General features: G+C 38.8%; 1 protein-coding gene across 1 annotated transcript in view; it reads left to right on the top strand.

Annotated features, from left to right (window-relative positions):
* Positions 1–19,420, top strand: part of DYNC2H1 (dynein cytoplasmic 2 heavy chain 1) — a 318,727-nt gene that overhangs the window by 120,004 nt on the left and 179,303 nt on the right. Inside the window, exons 64-69 of the mRNA XM_028105952.2 lie at positions 4,028–4,126; positions 5,501–5,624; positions 14,798–14,961; positions 16,606–16,725; positions 17,287–17,421; positions 18,961–19,104. Of these exons, the coding sequence (XP_027961753.2) occupies positions 4,028–4,126; positions 5,501–5,624; positions 14,798–14,961; positions 16,606–16,725; positions 17,287–17,421; positions 18,961–19,104 (786 nt within the window). The remainder of the gene's footprint in view (positions 1–4,027; positions 4,127–5,500; positions 5,625–14,797; positions 14,962–16,605; positions 16,726–17,286; positions 17,422–18,960; positions 19,105–19,420) is intronic.

The raw sequence follows: 19,420 nt of genomic DNA, 5'->3' as shown, positions 1-19,420 counted from the left end.
TAACTACATCAGTAAGAGGTTCCTGTGATCTCTGTCCTTGTGGGTTGGGAAGAAGGTGGCCACTGGGGACCCTGTGTCCTGGATTGCTTGTCCTGTGATTTACACCTGTGGTCCTGATGGAATTATTGTTAGCTTTCCTTTTACTCTCCAGGGTGTCCTGGCCTGGGTAATAATTTCTGTGTTCTTTCTTATATTGAGGGTGGGACCCAGTGGTAATGCAGAGCTATAAGGCTGTTAGAAACCAGGGGGAAGGTGTGAGTGAAAAGTATCCAAAAAGGAGATGGGAAAGGTGATTAATTTAAATTTTACAGCATTGTAAATTTTTCTTGGTTTAAATTTCACAAATTTTTTCTTGTGAAGACATGTATTGAATGTTTTTTATTGTTTGTAGACAATTCAGTGTCAAATTAGATTTTTTTTAAACCACACAGAATTCCTGAGATTATTTTTCTTCCTGACATTCAGTGTGTGTTGAGGAGATGCAAATTAATTGGATCTTAATGTAAATAACACAAAATTTTAAAGGTAAATCACGTAGGGAAAGTTCTGTTTTCAGATAAACCCCAAATAAATAATAGTAACACTGAAGCAGTCACACCATGTTGTCCATATGTTACTATCTGAGAATTCGTACAGGTGAAGCACTTAAATAACTCACTGAATTTTCCGGTCAACCTGTCTAGTCCATGTGTTACCCTTTTAATGGGTAAGGACATTGCAGCACGGAAGGGTGAAGTCACTTGTCTCCGTCTCTAAATTAATCATTGTTTATTTTTGTTTAGTCAAGGATCTTTTACTGGCCAAGCATAGTACATTTAAGAAGGAAAGAAAGGAACTTGTGCTTTTAAATATAACTAAGATGTGAAAACACTGAGATCAGCTCTAGGATTCAAACGATGTCACGAGGATGTTGTTTTCTCAACCCATCTTAAGAGAGAGATTTGTCCGGTTCCGTCCACCCTGTGTTAAGGATGGACATTGGTGGCTCCGGGCTTACTGTCACCAGAGTTCATGCTCAAAGACTAGAGATGTGTCTGCACACCCCTCTGCCCCAACAGCATTTGTGCCATTTCCCCAGAGGATTCTGATTACTTAGCTTGGGTCACGTGCTCGTCCGTTTGGGCAGTGCTCGATGACTGATGGTCCCGTCAGAGACGCATGGAGTGGGCGTGCAGGGTGGGCAAGGGCAGCTTTCTACCCTGAGAATCTTTTCTCAGCCTCCCCTCCTCCCTGTGACTCGCTTTCCCTTACTCCTAACCCGAGGAGACGTCAGTCCTGGCCTAGGAGTGGAGGCAGCATATCGTGGAGTCCCTGTATGTCTCTAATTTTACATGCAGCTGGTTACTCAACTAGTCTTATTACATCTCTGTCCCGGAAGTGTCACGGATTTCTCCTGCTCTAAGCACATCTGCTGCGAGTGGATCCATTTCGGCTGAGTGACGCACCTGGATGAACACAGTATCATACTGTTGGTCCCTTGCCGCCAGTATCACTGCCTTCACTGCCATAGGAGTGCTCTTTCCACCTTATTAACCTGATCAAGACGGTCCTTTGATCAGTAGATTTCAGTGACTTTCCATTGCTTGAAGTATAAGCATGGCCTTATTAAGCACGGCATAAAAAGAGCTGAAGGACCTTGACTGCTCTTGCCGTACCCTCTGCGTCATTCCTGCCGGTACTTTCTCACTCCAGGTTGGCCGAGCTTCGCTAGTTTTCCAAATTGTGCTGGGCTTTTTATCCCTCTGTCTTTCATGCTCTTGTCTTGGCTTGACATGCTTTTTCCACGTCTTTTCCAGGCTAAGTCCAATTTATCTTTCCTCACTTAATTTGACTTGAAGTGCTTTCTAGCGGCTTGCCCCTAACTCCACCTGTGCTCCACCCATAGACTCTTGCGTGCTCTTTGTAGAGTTGTCAGTTTTTGCTTCTTTCGTGGGTGTGAACCCTTTGAGGGTAAGCGTATGTGTCATTAATTTCTGTATCCCTCATACTGTCTTACTTAGTCGTTGTTCCACGTATGGTAGGTGAATGAACTCAAGAATGAATGAAAGCTCAATATTTTTGGATCTATTATAATATGTTACAAGTAGAATTTAACTTCATTTAATCATGGATCACAGACTTAAAATATACCTCAGAAATTTTGTCTAAATCTCTATGGAGGAGTATAAATAATGTGAAATCAAACTTGTTAGTACTCTTGGAAATTCTAAAGCATATTTTTGGTCCTACTGAAATATATTATCTTTCTTTCTTCTTTTTTTTAACTGCATCAGATCATTGGTTTGAAATTATGGGCAAGAACTTTTTTTAAAATTTAAAGTAATTGTTTTTGTGGTTGGGCAAAATCGTGTAGTCTTGTGAAATGTTTGCTCCTGAATACTAGCATAAAATTAGGTCTCAAACATAGGTGTAGTACATAGGAAGTACGTACAAGGCTACTTACTGACCACCTTATTTAGTAGGAGAGGCATGTTTTATTATTGTTTTATCATCATTGTTATTGTTTATGATGGAGCAGTAAGTGAAAATAGCTGGAAAGAGATGCCGGGTGAGGATCCTACTGCATTGTGCCACCGTGGGAGCTATAGTGGATGTGAACAGTCCATTCCAGGTGCAAGCAAAAAGGGGGTGTGTGGTTTGGAGGGAATTTTAAAACAATAATAAAGCTGGTTTACAGTCAGTCAACTCTTTATTACCACCAGCTGTGGGTACTTTTAAACAACGTTGCTGACAAAATGCTCTCTGTCCCTAGGGCAGATGGCCCCCACCGTCTGCCTCCTTGGTGTGTCCTTGAAATAGCCTCTGTGCTCCTATTAGACGCTCCTTGGGGCTAAGTCTTCATGTCACGGGCACTTCCGTGTGTTTTCTTATCCCTGTTGCACAACCGTATCACATTTTTTCTAGTAAGTGTGAACATTTAAGAAAAATTAGGCCAGTTATTATTTAATTCTGACTTACTGGGTAACAATTCTTGTAATATTAGACTTTTAAGTTTACCAAATATATTTACTTATATATTTACATATATTTTTTCTTATATATTTTATTAGTATTAGTATTCTTTTTTTTCTATTTATTTACCTTTTTTTATTATGTTATGTTAACACCATACATTACATCATTAGTTTTGGATGTAGTGTTCCATGATTCATTGTTTGCTTATAACACCCAGTGCTCCACGCAGAACGTGCCCTCTTTAATACCCATCACCAGGCTAACCCATCCCCCTACCACCCTCCCCTCGAGAACCCTCAGTTTGTTTCTCAGAGTCCATCGTCTCTCATGGTTCGTCTCCCCCTCCAATTTCACCCCCTTCATTCTTCCCTTCCTGCTATCTTCTATATTTTTATTAATCGTATCTTTATAATTGGCTTCCTTTCACCTGCTAAGTGACATTGTGTGTTTAGTGCATTTTCACTGGTTTCTAACTCGCTATTTGTTTCAGTGTATCCTGTAATGAATTTAGTTCCTAGTTCATTAGATCTTAATCTATAAGCTATTTCTTTTCTAGGGTGCTCCTTTTATAATATTAGCTATATACTGCTTTATAAGAATTAATGTCTGAAACAGATACATTGATAATTATTTGAACAGTGCTTTTATGATGAATTCATACTTCTCTTCTAAGGTCTTTATGGTTTATTCAACCAAAGAATATATAAAGTTTGGAATAATTTGTGTCTTTTAAAAGCCAGAAGACAGGTGTGAATGATGTCAGATTGGGACTGGAGCATTTGCTCACTGTAGTGTTAATATACGTTCTCTGAGTTACCATGTAGCAAGGGGGACTATCCTCACTTTACTGTGGTTGAATTTAATTTTCTAATATGAATTTCTGATAGCTATGAAATGGATTGATGTAGCCTCTGGGTGCAGTTAAAAATTGCACCTTTACTCCCTCCTTATGGTTGTGTGTTTATGTTCTCCAAAGCCTGAGAGAAAACTCACTCAGTACCTGATTTCATCTTTTTTAGGAAATTATTTCCATTTGATGGAAGCTTATAATTTTTTTCTTTTTTGGAACTAGAGTCAAGTATGCCCATTCCTTATAGACCCTTCTTCTCAAGCTACAGAGTGGTTAAAGACACATTTGAAAGACTCACGTTTGGAAGTTATTAACCAGCAGGTTTGTATGACTTATCATTGAGATACCAACTGGTAGTAGCGTGGTAGGGTGGACACTATTCTGGGTCTGTATTCAGAAGGCACAAACTCAGTCCTGTGACTTACCTGGCATGGGACCCGGGGAAGGAATTGTAACTTTTAGCTTTACTACAAAAGGGATGAGAATATTTATTTGATTGCTCATGTGTGCTATAGGCATTAATCTAAGCCCTGGGAATTCACTAGCGAGTAAAGTAGTCACACTTCCTGTCCTATGGTGATGCCGGTCCAGTCGGTTGGAGAGACAATTAAATAAGCATTTATACTACATTATGATTAAAGACGTAAGTATAGGATCCTAGAGAAGTAAGAGTTCCCGACTCTGCTCAGAGACAGCCTCCCAGACTTGCAGCATGTATGGTCATTCCCTGTCCCTGCATCTCACCAACGAGCATCTCTTATGTGTCCCAACATTAGACATGTTGGTTTGCAAAATGTAATCTTTGTCTTCTGGGGTAGTGACCTCTCACTGCCATATTTATCTTGCTAAGAAAATTCTTTGGGATCAGCTTTTTTTGTTTGTTTGTTGTTTTCCTTTGAGGAAGGCCTAGTGTATTTTGTATTTTGTATTCATTTTCATAGATATTCTTCTGGTGCTTGAATAATTACCTCTTTCAAACATATTTCATTTATAAAATAGGGGTATTTACTTCATTTGTGTGTTAAGAATAACTATAAATTAGATAATACATAAAATACTTTAATGCCATTTATGGTTTACAGGTTGAGATTTTAATAATTATTATTCCAAATATTTAATTTTTGTAACCATAGTTGGAGGCTTGAAGCGATGTTTAAAACCTTTTTGCTAGCTAGAAAGTCTTAAAATTCTTGCCCAGTTACAGAATTTTGTCCAGAGGTTTTTCCCACAGTGGTTAGACCTATCACATTTCACACCAAGGAAAGTTGGCTAGAATTCATCCTTTGTCTTTCTTCTTCTGTTCAGCATTTGATTTTGAACATAACCAAAATAGTTCTTATTAATACTTGAGTAACTTATATAAAGAATTTGAAAATTTGTTTCTGCATCAAGTAGAAATTTGAAATCATAGTAAAGGATTGAAAAAAGCTTTTTTATTGTTGTAAAAATCTTTATTTTTTGTATTTCTATTTAAATTATTTATGAAATCTATTTGATAATTTATTCAACTAAAATGATTCATCAAGTACTTATAACTAGAAAAGCAATCATGAGTAATTTGAATTATTAACATGCATATTAAATTTTAAAATATTCATATTATTCCTATTAATAGATTCCTTCATTTTCTGTAAGGACCTTTGTAGATACTAACGTAATAAAGGAATTAATGTGTATTCTTTTTTATTTTCTCAGGATAGTAACTTTATTACAGCTCTTGAGTTGGCAGTACGTTTTGGGAAAACCCTTATTATACAAGAGATGGATGGTGTAGAACCTGTTCTTTATCCATTATTGAGACGAGATTTGGTTGCTCAAGGTAAATATTTGACATTTTCCAGAGAGTAACTGTTTTTAAAATTTCCAAAGTAATTAACTTCATAACTAACTTTGACCCTTTTGGTCTTGCCACTGAATCTGATTTTTCTCGTTGAATGTTGGGAATGCCATCATGGTCTAACAGGAACAGTCGACAAGCTCTTGCCTTTACAGAGGCGGCCTTGCATCAGGTTCTCCAGCACTGCTCCCAGGGACAGTATGTGACCAGAAGACACAGGACTTGAAACAGTCTCACTGGTGGCTAAGATGTTTCGCAGGGACAAGATAGAAAGTCAAGTCAGCAAAGAGAAAAAGCGTGTAGCGTGAAGTCAGGAGTCAAGAAACAAGGTGTAAGCTTCTGAGCCTCTTCCATTGGAGTCCCACCGGATGTGCTTCTTCTCCCAGGACCAGCTTGTGACAACACCTGTGAAATGTCATGTCCCAGGGAAGCTTATTAGACTCTCCGTCACACACTGTTTACTGGGGGCTGTGCTTACATTAGCACATTCCGCCTAGCATGAGACAGGATTCCAGACTCCTCACACAAAAGCAGGTGTTCTGCATAAGCCACATTGTTTGTACAAACAGTTTACGCACAGTGAGCACTTTTACATGAGAACCCAGTCCACATCCAAATTTCCAGAAGCCTATTATGGGCCTGTCTCACAAGCAGGCCTTTCTAAGGATAGAGTCTCAGGACTGCTGTGTTTCCTCTTTCCTGCACAGCTACCTAACCCAGCCTTTGGTGATTAGAACGTAATGCTTTTCATCTCAAGACCATGTCATGCAAAGTGTGTACAAAGACATGTACACGCATGTATTTACACCATGCATGGTGCTAGCACCACAAGATTATGCTAACTCTGCAAGCTTGAAATAGAAATTGGAGTTATTGGGGCAAATCAGAAGCAGAGCAAAAAATGCATTCATGGATCGCTTGTTAACTCACAGGTGAGCACGTGTGGCCTGGCAGTGGCTGATGTGTTGTGAAGAGACCTCTAGTAGTGGGACTTTTGCCTTTGCAACCTGGAGCTACCTTCCAGACTGCATTCTCTGCTCTCAGTCATTCTGTTCCTTACCGGTACTAACTCAGATCTGTGGAGCTAGCTCTTGCTATCTTTTTTTTCCCTTTTAATTTTTTATTTAAACTCTAATTAGTTAATATACAAGGCAATACTGGTTTCTGAGGTAGAATTCAGTGATTCCTCACTTACATACAACACCCAGTGCTCATCACAACAACTGCCTCCTTGATGCCCACCCCCTGTCTAGCCCATCCCCCGCCCACTGCCCTCTATCAACCCTCGGTTTGTTCTCAGTCGTTAAGAGGGTCTTACTGTTTATTTCCCTATCCCCTTCCTCCCCTCCCCATATGTTCACCTGGTTTGTTTCTTAAATTCTATGTATGAGTGAAAACAGATGATATTTGTTTTTCTCTAACAGACTTATTTCGCTCAGCATAACACCCTCCAGTTCCATCCACGTCGTTGCAAATGGCAAGATCTCATTCCTTTTGATGGCTGCATAATGTTCCATTGTGTATATATACCACATCTTCTTTATCCATTCATCTGTCGATGGGCATCTTGGCTCTTTCCACAGTTTGGCTATTGTGGACATTGCTGCTATAAACATCGGGGTGCACGGACCCCTTCGGATCCCTACATTTGTATCTTTGGGGTAAATACCCAGTAGTGCAATTGCTGGGTCGTATGGTAGCTCTATTTTCAACTTCTTGAGGAACCTCCATACTGTTTTCCAGAGTGGCTGCACCAGCTTGCATTCCCACCAACAGTGTAGGAGGGTTCCCCTTTCTCCACATCCCCGCCAGCATCTGTCGTTTCCTGACCTGTTAATTTTAGCCATTCTGATGGGTGTGAGGTGGTATCTCATGGAGGTTTTGATTTGGATTTCCCTGATGCCGAGCAATGTTGAGCATCTTTTCATGTGTCTGTTGGCCATTTGTATGTTTTTGGGAAATGTCTGATCATGTCTTCTGCCTATTTCTTAACTGGATTATTTGTTTTTGGGGGCTGTGCTCTCTCACAGGGGAGGTGGAAATGAAGCTTGAGGGCCATCTGGATTTGACTTCCTTCAGTCTATATTTGGCCCTTGATGGCTCATTAAATATGAGTCCCTATCAGCTGTGATTGGTGTCAGGTTTTAGCAGTATCTTTGGCAGTAATTAGTGGCCATCTGTCTGAGAATGGGTGTTGACAAGGTAAGGTCCCTTGAAGTTGGATCTGGTGCCAAGTTACATATTTCACATCCTGATTGGTTCACATTATGAACCACTATTCCAGATGGTTGTGTAGGGCTGTTTGGGTTAATTTGTTTATTTCAGAATTAGGAAAAGAGCGTCAATCTCTGCCCTTACCTTATTTTTCCTCCCTACCCCCCAGGGTTGGACATATCTGTATCACAGTAGTGGAAGTTCTTTGCCATCTTTGAGTATACTTCTGATTGTCCTTTTCCAGAGTGTTGAGTTGCTCATGAATTGCCATTTTGTCATCATGCATTTCCTTTGGGGACAAAGGATGGTCATCCTAGAACCACGTCAGACAGAGTCTGTGTCCAGTCTCATTTACATCCCCGTGTCCCTAATCTGAGCAATATGAACTGCCTTTCTTCATACTGAGGTCAAAGTCGGCACAAATAACAGGGTTAGAATAGACTTTTCCTCCTCACATTTATGCTGTTCCAACAATCGCCTCACATGTGTCCTGATCGAAAGGAATGGCAAGGCACAGTTCTTTTTCAAGTTCTCGTTGTTGTTTTACTTCCTGATTCATGTGTGCTAGTCACTCAGCCATGCAGAAGGTCGATGTGGTGTTGGTACGTAATTGAAGATGCGGGATCAGCTAGCTACTTAGAAGTCGTCTAGGGAGAGGCTCGTGTAATTGGCAAATAGTTCAAGTTTCACTAACAGTGTCGTTAATCATTCCAGTCCTTTATGGTTATTTCATTTCCACGTTGGGCTTGAGTATGGATCAGCGATTAGAGTAGAGATGATGGCTGAACATTGTGGTTGGCTTTTTAGTCCAGATGCTTCCTTTTAGTCATGGTTGCTTCATCCGGGCTTATGTATGTGCGACATAGAGATTAAGTTTGTGATTCATTGTTGTATGTCTTTCTAATGGGTTGTTCTCCATATGGGTATGTCTGTGGAGCCAAGTTGGATCTGGATGGTCCCATGGCCTGAATACAGCCATTCCAGTGTTTCTCTAACAGGAGTGATTTTGTCCCCCTGGGGTTATCACAGTTGGGAGGTCTATGCCAGGGCCACCCTAAAATGCACAGGGCATCTCCTCACAAGAAATAATTTTCCAGCACAAGTTGCCAGTAGTGCTGAGGTCAAGCTCCTCTAGTTCCAACCTATCAATCCCTGTACTGATCTGTTTCAGTAAGCCTCTCTGTGACATGCTCTGTTGCCGGAAACACTACCCGAGGTCAGCTCATTGTACGGAATACTCAATGCTATGGATTGCCAGAAATTTTACCTATGGATAGTGGATGGCTGTAGCATTCCTTAGGATTTTGGTACCTGCGATTATTTGCAGACATCAGTAATTCTGTGCACCTGGAGAGTAGAGGGGTCACAGGCAATGATTGAGTTATAATTGCTTGGATTCCTTCCAAGGTTGCCCTTTGCAACCTTGCAAGAGTTGCCATTCAAACCTGGGCACACGTTTGTTGACCAGATGAATAGGCAATAGTAAAAATTCCAGGTATGGAATATGCTGCTTCTGATGGGCCAAGAAGGTAATCATTACTCTTTCTGGTTGTGTACAGTGACTGTAAAGACAGCAGTTTATTCTTAATGGGCTGTGTGTGCTGTCTCCTTGGGCAGTGTCAGTTTGGTTATTTGGTTGGTAGGGTTTTGTATTTGTCCTCACTTAGATCCTATTCATCTTTAGCTAGTCAGCCTGGAATGGTATTCAATAGAGTGTGAGCAGTTTTGTCAGGAGAGACCATTACCAAAATGTTATCCATGTAATGGAATGTTTGGACCTAGGTGGCAGTTCACATGGTACTTGGATTTATCTAGATCAGATGATAATATAGTTCCAAAGAGTTTGGACCTGGAAACAGATACAATGTCTGTATCTATTATAAACATTGACTAAACCAAACCAAACCCAATTCTCAAACCTGATCCAGGTTCAGAACCAAGATAATAAACATGTCAGTTCGGACTTTCGCTGGAAAGAGAGCAGGAGACCAAATCTTGTACTTGTATCCAATCATTGTGTCTCTGGGGTTCCCAAAAGTACACTGACAGTTTTGTGTCCCAAAGAGAAAATGGTCAAAATGAACTTCTCCATGAACTCTGTAGGTTAACTCCGGTGTAAATCGAGGCCTGATGCCATTTGGACCATGTAGGCCTTTATAGTTCCTTGTCTGATCGTTTCTAATGGTAAGACGTCGGATTAAGTCCAAGGGTCCTGTTTAGACAATGAACGATTTACTTTGAAATTTTTTAAAATTATAGGTCAAAATAAAACATGCACAGTTTACAAAACCAAATAGTACAGAAGGCAGTAGTGTTCTGTCCCTCCCCTCCTCCTGACTAGTCCTATTCACCCGAGAAAACCAGGTATTTTTCAGTTGTAAGATTTTATTGAAGTATGTGTGTGTGCAGTTTATGAATTTTTACAAACAATACACCTGTGTAGGTACCCAGGTCAAGATCTAGAACTTGATGTGCACTCCAGAAGCCCCCTGTTTACCACGCTCCCCCATAGGGGTAACCGTGTTTCCAACTTACAACACCATAGATAGGTTTTGCTTGTATTGTCTGTTGCGTAAATGCGAAACAGAAGAGGTGCCTGAGTCCTGTGGGCTGGACTGGCTCCCACAGCCTGGCTTCGGTGTTCCCCTGTTGAACGTGAGTCATTTCTCAGCACCAGCACCCCAAAGGCTGCGCCGTGACCGTACTCAAGTCGCATCCCCAAACAAGAGTGCATCCCGTATCACATTAGCATTCCAGCTAATTGGAGTGACTACTGCTTTAGTTTTTTTTTTTAAATCAATTATGTAGTTCTCCTCCACTTCTTTCCCCTCCTAGATAAACATTATTAGGATACCAGTCATAGGATTGTCTGTATCCATTCCCCAGCAAAACCACAGTGTCCTTGAACCATTTTCCAATCACCTGCCATTAGCCCTGTCTTGTGATAAGCCCCGGTGTCTCTGTACCGTCTTCCTGTGACCATGCAGAGTCTCGGGAAGATCTGTCATTGAGAACTGCCAGCCAGCAGCATTTGTTCTGTTTGTCTTCTACAATTTGTGTGTATGTCAGGTTTGCTAAAGTTACGTATTTTTAAAGCATTTGTTCGTTTCATCCAAATTGCCAAATGTATTGGTGTGTTTTTTATATAGTGTTCTCATAACTTTTTGATTTCAGTTGGGTTTGTAATGATGTCTCCCTTTTTCTTGACATTGATAATTTTTCTTTTTATCCTCCATCCATCTTCAGGGAGGGCTTATCAGTTTTACTAATTTTTCAAAAATACCAACTTTTAATTTTGTTTGCCGGGAATGGCCAGCAACCTCTGTACCGAAGGATGAAAGAGGACTCCGAACTTTGCCATGAAAGAGAGGGAAAGGCAGGGGGGGTTCATCGCTCAGAGACGAAGACCCTTTGCTCTTCTTTGCTCCCGCTTTTATTGTTCCTTCAGGATAATCACAAATCCTTAACACTGTTTCTCAAGCACGTGATGTGTGTCAGGGGGTCTTAACTGGAACTAGGAGGATCTGTTTATGGGAAAGCTATGACATGCTAATCTGCATGTTCTATGAGTTCTGCTAAACGTAGCCTAGGGGACAACGCATACATATCTTAGATCCCAGGGCGGCTGTTTGGCCTAGAGAGTTTTGGGGAAGGCAACTCCCCGCGACATTCCTACGGCAGAGTGGTCACTCGGGCCTTGTCATTCCAGAGGCCCACACCCTCCTCCGAAACCTTCCCTCGCCCCCGCAGCGGCCTCTGTGTTACATTTTAGCAGGCCAGGTATTATGGCTGATTTCATGCTCTACATGAACCCCAACATTTGTTGATTTCCTTTTTTTTTAAATTTTTAAATTTTAATTTTTGTTTTGTTTCAAGTTTTTATTTGGATTCTAGTTAGTTAATATACAGTACAATATTGGTTTCAGGAGTAGAATTCAGTGATTCATCACTTACATACGACACCCACACAAGTGCCCTCCTAAATGCCCATCACCCTCTTTATTGTATTGTTGAACGGGTTTTTGCTCTTTATTATTTCATTCCTGTTATTTTTCCTTAGGTTTCCTTTGGTGTTCTTTTTTCTAGATTCTTAAGGTGGAAATTCAAGATAATGATATTTAATCATCTTTTTTTTAATATATGCATTTATGTCTATAAATTTCCCTCTCAGCCCTTCTCCAGCTTCATACCAGAGTCCTGATTTCTTCTTCAATTCATTGAATTACATAGCTTTATTGTTATTTAATTTCCAGGTAGTTGGAAATTTTCTAGTTCCCATTTTTGTTGCTGATTTTCAGCATAACTCCATTATGGCCAGAGAACTTACTGTGCAGTATTCAGTTGTTTGAACCCTGTTGTGCTTTCTTCATAATCGGACATTTCATTACATTTCATTTTTCCATGTACACGTGAAAATTATGTGAAATTTGCTGTTGTTTTAATTTTTTCTAAAGTCAGTCAGGTCAGGCTTGTTCATTGCAGTGTTTTCCGTGTCTTTACTCCTTTTTGCTTTGTTTTTCTCAATCATATGTTGACAATTTCTTAAAGGTTCTATGATTTTTTAATTTGTTTTTCTTTTAGTTCTTTTTGTTTTTGCTTTAAATATTCTGAAGCTGTGTTTTGGGGTGCATACATATTTGAAAATGTGATTTTTCCTGTTTGGGTTATTTTCTTTATCATTATGGAATGTCCTCCTTTTTCTCCAGAAATGTATCAAGTTTTAGGGTCTGATATTAGAACGGTTACACTACTTTGGGGGGCTAGTGTTTGCATGGTAATAATTTTTATTCTTTTACTTTCAAGTTTCTGTTGGTCTTGTTTCTCAAGGGCACCTCTCTTCAGTTTATCACTTGGTTTTCATTTTCACTCACCATGCGGTTTTCCTCTTTGTCGCATAATTTAACGCAGCTAACCAGGTCATGTGATACCTGATCCAGTTTTGTAATTAACTTGATTTTATTTTTTGATAAAACATTTCCTATTTTTTTAATGGTCACCCTACATATAACAATATATATCTTTGGCTTCTTATTTTACTACAAATAAATACTTTGCCACTTCTCCAGTGCACTTTACTCTGTAGACCCCTGCCTGCCTTTGCGTTATTGTTGTGATACGTTGTCATGGTCACATGATGTTATAATGACTGCTTTTAAAATCTGTGTTTACACAGATTGATCCTTCCTATGGTTCTCAAATTCTCCCATCATTTCCATCATCTTCTGATTTACATCTAGGTTATTTTTCTTTTTTTAAATTTTAGTTCTTGTTTAGTTCACAGGCAGGGTTCTGTTAGTGTCAAGTGTGTGATCCTGTGACTGAGCACTTGTGTACCCGACTCAGTGCTCAGCATGGTGACTGTGCTCTTCATCCCTGTCCACATTACTTTTCTTCTGTCTGAAGCATTTCCTTTTCTGTTTCATTTAGTGAAGGCCCACTGGAAACAGACTTCTTATTCTTGTGTTTTTGAAGGACATTTGTTTTTCTGCCTGACATGGAATTCTGGGTTGGTATTTATTTTCTTTAGCACTTTAAAGTTTTTATTCCTTCATCCTCTAGCTTATGTCATTCCTGTTGAGAAATCACCTGCTGGTTTTATTAATTGCTCTTTAGTAAGTGATGTGTCATTTTTCTCTGGATGCTTTAAAACTTTTCTTTGTCATTGGTTTTTCAGTGGTTTGATTATGATGTCCTTAGGATTGGTTTTCTTTGCATTTATCCTGCTTAAGTTTTCTTGAAACATTCCGGTTGATGTAGAAGTATTTCATTGGGCTTTTAAATTTGTGTTTTTATAATAGTGATTGTAGTTTTGCTACAAAAGATTCCTTTTTGGACATTTATATGTCCTTTTTCATAAAGTGCTTTTGAATTATTTTCATACTAACTTTATAAAGTTTTTAACTAAAATTTAAAAATCTATTCTGGGGTTCTCAAAAATTCCTTACGATACTTTTCTTAGTCTTTGAAAGTAATATTTGAAAGTGTGTATTTTGTACTTAAAAAATAAATTATTTATGTCAGTTTAAAATTGTAAGTTGTGGGTATAATCGCTGATTTATTTCTCTGTATGTGTTGTATAATGGATATCATTGTTTTTTTTTAAATTTTGGAATATACTCCTTTATGAGGCAAAACTTTATTTTTTCTTAGTTTAATTTCTCATCTCAAATCACTTGTATGTGGCAGTCTGAATAAATCCTTTTGAAGTTAATGGGCATCGTTGCAATTATTCATATTATTGATAATATTAGGTTTTTGCCAGCTCATTCTGTCTTTAAGTAGTACGTCTTAAAAACTAGTACAATGTACATCAAGAACTAATGATGTAATGTATGGTAATTAACATAACAATAAAAATAAAAAAAACTAGTACAATGAACACTTTAAAAAAAATTTATGTATTTTAGAGAGAGTGAGAGAGAGGAGGGATGGAGGGAGAAGGAGAGAAAATCTCAAGCAGACTCCCCGCAGAGCAGGGAGCCCGATGCAGGGCTCAATCCCAGGACCCCGGGACCATGACCTGAGCCGAAGTCACACACTTAACTGACTGAGCTACCAAGGCCCTCCCAATGAACACTTTTTAACTAATGAATTCTGTAGAGAATAGTATATAATTGAGTTATTTTTTGTGTCATCTATAATCAGTCATTTCAGAAAAATTTGGAATGAAATGTAATATACGTATATATTTCTTTGATGCTTCAGTATCCTGGGATCATATTAATGACTAGTGTTTAGCCCTGTTTGTATATGTGCTGATTAATAGGGCATTCTGGTTAATAGTCTCTTGGCTAGCTAACTGTTGCTATTCTGTACTCTACTGAAAAGCCTATGCTACCAACTATTTAGAAATACTAGGAAATATAAATTATATTTTTTAATGTCATGAAGCAAAAGACAAAATATTGAAGCCAACTAATTGTGTCATTCTAAACAAATAGGACCGCGTTATGTGGTACAAATAGGTGACAAAATTATTGACTACAATGAAGAATTCCGCCTTTTCTTGTCAACAAGAAACCCGAATCCCTTCATCCCGCCAGATGCAGCCTCCATCATTACGGAGGTTAACTTCACTACAACAAGAAGTGGGTTGCGAGGACAGGTATGTATGGGCAATAAGAAGTGACCTCACAAATCTCCTGTAGCTTTGTGTGCTCAGGAGATACTCTGAATTGGAATCGACTTTGTGGAAGCGATTAGCATTGAAACTTTTGAAACCACCTTGAAAATACATTTGTGAGTTTGAGTCAAACATTCGGGTTTACGTTATCATTTGTGTTAGACTTGTGCACTTGTTAACATCGAATCACTGCTTCTCCCACTATCATGTTAATTTTAGGGTCGATTTCTGTCATGTGTGGTAGAGTTTGAGAGAGAGAAGGCTCATAGATTAAGATCAGCTATGTTTTCTGTTTTAATTGTGAAAACTGAAGTTGAAATGTGAGAATTGCATTTAATTGACCTGTTTGGCTGGTTGAGGGCGGGTGTTGGATTCCCCATCTGACATTTTTTTTTTCCACTAGAACATATGTGTCTTTGAATTTTCATATCTGTGTATGACTTTTTATAATTTAGAACATTATGTGACTCTCAAAGTGAGTTTTCATATCTAGGCTTTTACTTATGTAGTTCCTCACCTATTTTCCTTTTAAGGCTGTCATGCCTGTTGACTTTGAGTCATTCCATTTTTTACTCACCTAACAATTGTAGACTGTTCCTGTTTTGATTTAATATGATAGTATGTATATTTGTTACAATTTTTGCTTAATTATAATTTTTAAGAATTTCCTTTAAAGTATTTTTTCTTATAATAACATACAGCTCACAGCATGTATTTTTATGGACAGTATCTTTTGACTTGATGATACTTCTTATGAATAAAACTATGAAGGGATTACTCAAAGCATGGCAGAATTAATTGACAGAATTGCTCATTCTCTCTAGAACCTGTCCATCCCCTCGCTGAAAGGGGCCGTTGAGATCCGTAAGAAGTGCTCAGTGGGGATGCTTGTCCAGCAGATTTGTATTTACATGTTTTATGACCTGCCAATGTCATCCCCTAATTTAAAGTTTCAAAATGAAGAATTTGACATAGCATTTTAAAAATAGCTTTATTAAGATTCAATTAATTCACCCATTTAAAGTGTACAAGTCAGTGGTTTTTTTAGTGGACTTGCGGGGTCTTATGGTAACTCTGTTTAACATTTTGAAGAACAGACAGACTTTTCCGAAGTGACTGTGCTTTACTTTCCTGCCAACAACGTTTAAGGATTCCACTCTCTCCCCATCTTGCCAACACATGTTGTTATTTGTGTTTTTAATTGTAGCCACATCCTAATGGGGATGAAGTGATCTCTTGCTGAGATTATGATGTTATAGTATTTTAAGTAAGATATCTCTTTATTTCTTTATATGAATATTTGCCACTAAAAAAACTAGTTTTCATAGTTTTTATATATTTTATCTAATTTTAGAAAAATATTACATATTGGTATGTTAATGCAATTTCTTGCAGATGTCCTATAATATTTCATATTTTATTGATCAGTTTATTTTGCTGCTTCTTTTGTCAGAAATAATTGTGAAGTGTCTCATGTTTAACTAGAAAGAATCAAATGAGGCACATAAAATCATAATAATTGTAGTATTTGGTCAAGCACAAGGCCTGTTTGTGGGAAGTTTATGTTTTGTCTTGTTTGAACTTTACCGCTAAAATAACTTTGACTTAAAAAAAATTTTTTTTAAGCTTTTGGCTTTAACTATTCAGCATGAGAAACCTGACTTAGAGGAGCAGAAAACAAAACTATTACAACAGGAAGAAGATAAGAAAATACAGTTAGCCAAGCTTGAGGAATCTCTTTTAGAGGTAAAATTTAGTTATTCAGGATGCTTTCTTATATTACATTTTTTTAGTGAATATAATTAATAGGTTTTTTTAAATTTAGTAGTACCTTCCACATGTTTTTGGTTGTGCCAAAGACATGGCAATATATATCTTAAAATCAGAATTCAAAGAGAAAAAAGTAGATGTCTTAGAATACAAGATCTTAAGAAGTAATGGTAATTAACGTCTAAGACAAGTGATTTTTAAGTAATACTGTCTTTATACTGTATTACTTCACTAATATTTAGTTATCTGTTATTTCAAGCAGCATTAAAATGTAACAAAATTATGATTTAATCTGTAACTTTAAGTAGTTTTTATTTTTATTAGATTGATAAAATTCATACATATGCAATGCTTTGATGATATAGTATATCATGATTTACTCTGTCATTCTCATAAGCTAGAAAATGTTGAAATTCTTTTAAAATAATACAAGTTTTCATAAACATCAAATTAATGATAGTGAATATGGGCTTCTTTTAATTGGTTATTTTAATATGTATGATAATGTTCACATTATTTTATTAATTTTTGCTGCAGACACTTGCCACATCCCAAGGGAATATTTTGGAAAATAAGGATTTGATTGAATCTTTGAATCAGACGAAAGCAAGCAGTGCACTTATTCAAGAGTCACTGAAAGAATCTTACAAACTCCAGATTTCCCTTGACCAAGTAATTATTTCCTTTTTGGTGATCCATATCATGTTTTCTTAAACTTTTATGTTAATATGATTAGTCAGTGTAGAGTCAGGACTTGGGGGGGTGGGGAATGACAATTACAAAAAAAGAGAGCTCTTCAGAAACCCCAGAGCCGTGGGTCTGATCGATCCTGCTGTAGAGAGGGGGTGAGAGGCTCAGGGCGCCGAGAATAAGGTCTCCCGGCCTCTGCTGACTTCTGGTGTAACGTGATCTCAAGTTCTGGAGCGACAGTTTTATACTGAAATTGAAAATGAGAGTATTGGAACTGACTGTTAAAAGCGTCTGTGTCATTCCTGGAGATTTTTAAAATTAAGGCCTGTTTAGTGTATTAAGTAAGAGTTGTAAGGGTGTCTTTTCCATTAAAAAGTTTTCTTCCCTTAAAATGCTTTTTGCCTTTCTTTTGATAATCCCTTTTGCAAAATTCTAACCCAAGTTCAAAACAGTCTATCTTTTCTTCTCCTACATTCTAATGATTGAGCTTTGCTTGAAGGCAAACAGACGCCCAAACAGATGAGTGTTAACTCTGCATTTCCAGGCTCCAGCCTGACCTGGGCCCTCACTGACGATGTCCTTTCATTCTTTGCCAGGTCGTCTCGGTGACCCTGTCACGTTTTCCTTTCAGTATTTTTCAGCCCTTGTCCAAATTGTACGCTTACATATCAGTACTGTTTTACTTGGGAAAGTGCTCTGTTGAAGCAGAGTAGGAACAGATTTATAGCCCGCTTCTAACCCAGCCGCCTCGGTTTCTCTAGCATGGTGTTGCTGCACCTCTCATTTTCTGTTTCACAGCACGGGGCTGTCGAACTTCCTGGCCTTCTCCTTCTGAACAGGTGTCACTGAGTCAGCCCTGTAACGTTCCCAGCATCACGTTTGTCATCTTGGCGCTCAGATCACAGTGACTCCTCACAGTCCTGTTGGGAACCTGAGGCCGTTCGCTTCTAGGATCCCTTCCCTTCTGCCATAGAGGAAGTTCCTGTGTGCACGCGGAACAGTGCCAGGGCCTTTCTTACTGGGTGCAGACACCTGTTCCAGTCTCTGCTCCCGTCAGCGTTCCTGTGGGCCCCAGCCCCCCACACACTCTAGACTCAGGGTTGTGACTCTCCTGTCCTGCAGGGGGGTAGTGGAGCCAGGCCCTGGCATCACCTAAACCGCTTCTCTCTTGAAATACAAAGATGGCATCATTCATTCTCGGATCATAATTGCGTACCTTTTCCCCTTACCTTCTCCGTCATACAAGTGCTCTTGGTGCTCCGTACGGTTACCCGTGAACCACTTCTACCTCAGTCATCCGGGCACTAGAGAATTCTTTAAATACATTGCCCTCAGTTTTATAAGAATAAGGAAACTAGATGGTATTATTCCCTTTAGTTATACAGTTCTGTGATTGGTCGTGGTATTTGGTGCACGTTCTGTAGGACTTGTAAGAGTGGCTAGCTAGGAGCGGAGTGGCCTGTAGGTGGCAGGAGACCACTAGCACTAAGATGTTTTTCCCACCCAACCTCTGATCCACAGGAGCGGGACGCCTACCTGCCTCTGGCCGAGAATGCCAGCAAGATGTACTTCATTATCTCTGACTTGTCCAAAATTAATAACATGTACCGTTTTAGTTTGGCTGCATTTCTCCGACTTTTCCAGCGAGCTCTGCAGAGCAAACAGGTATGCTCTCTGTTACCCCACAGCTGATGCTGAGTAACAGAGATCCTTGACTGGGTACTTAGAGAAAGAATTTCCTGAGAAAACTTTAGAATTCTATTTCAGAAGACCACATCCAACAATTTTAAAGTGTATCTAAAGAAACTGGCTCCTTAATTGTATTTTATGTTCTTAACAAACTATCCCAGTGCGACAGTCTTCTTAATGGAAATGATTTCAATTCTGAGCACAAATTAATAAATAATAGATTACCATTAAAATGGTATAAAGAAATTATCTACATAATCTCATTCCTTGGGGGAAAACAGCATTGAAAATT

Source organism: Eumetopias jubatus, unplaced genomic scaffold, assembly GCF_037043125.1.
Source record: "Eumetopias jubatus isolate StellerSeaLion01/CBP00866 unplaced genomic scaffold, mEumJub1_p1.0 scaffold_13, whole genome shotgun sequence".
Taxonomy (NCBI): domain Eukaryota; kingdom Metazoa; phylum Chordata; class Mammalia; order Carnivora; family Otariidae; genus Eumetopias; species Eumetopias jubatus.
The sequence above is the reverse complement of the archived record's forward strand: the minus strand, read 5'-3'. Positions and strand labels throughout refer to the sequence as shown.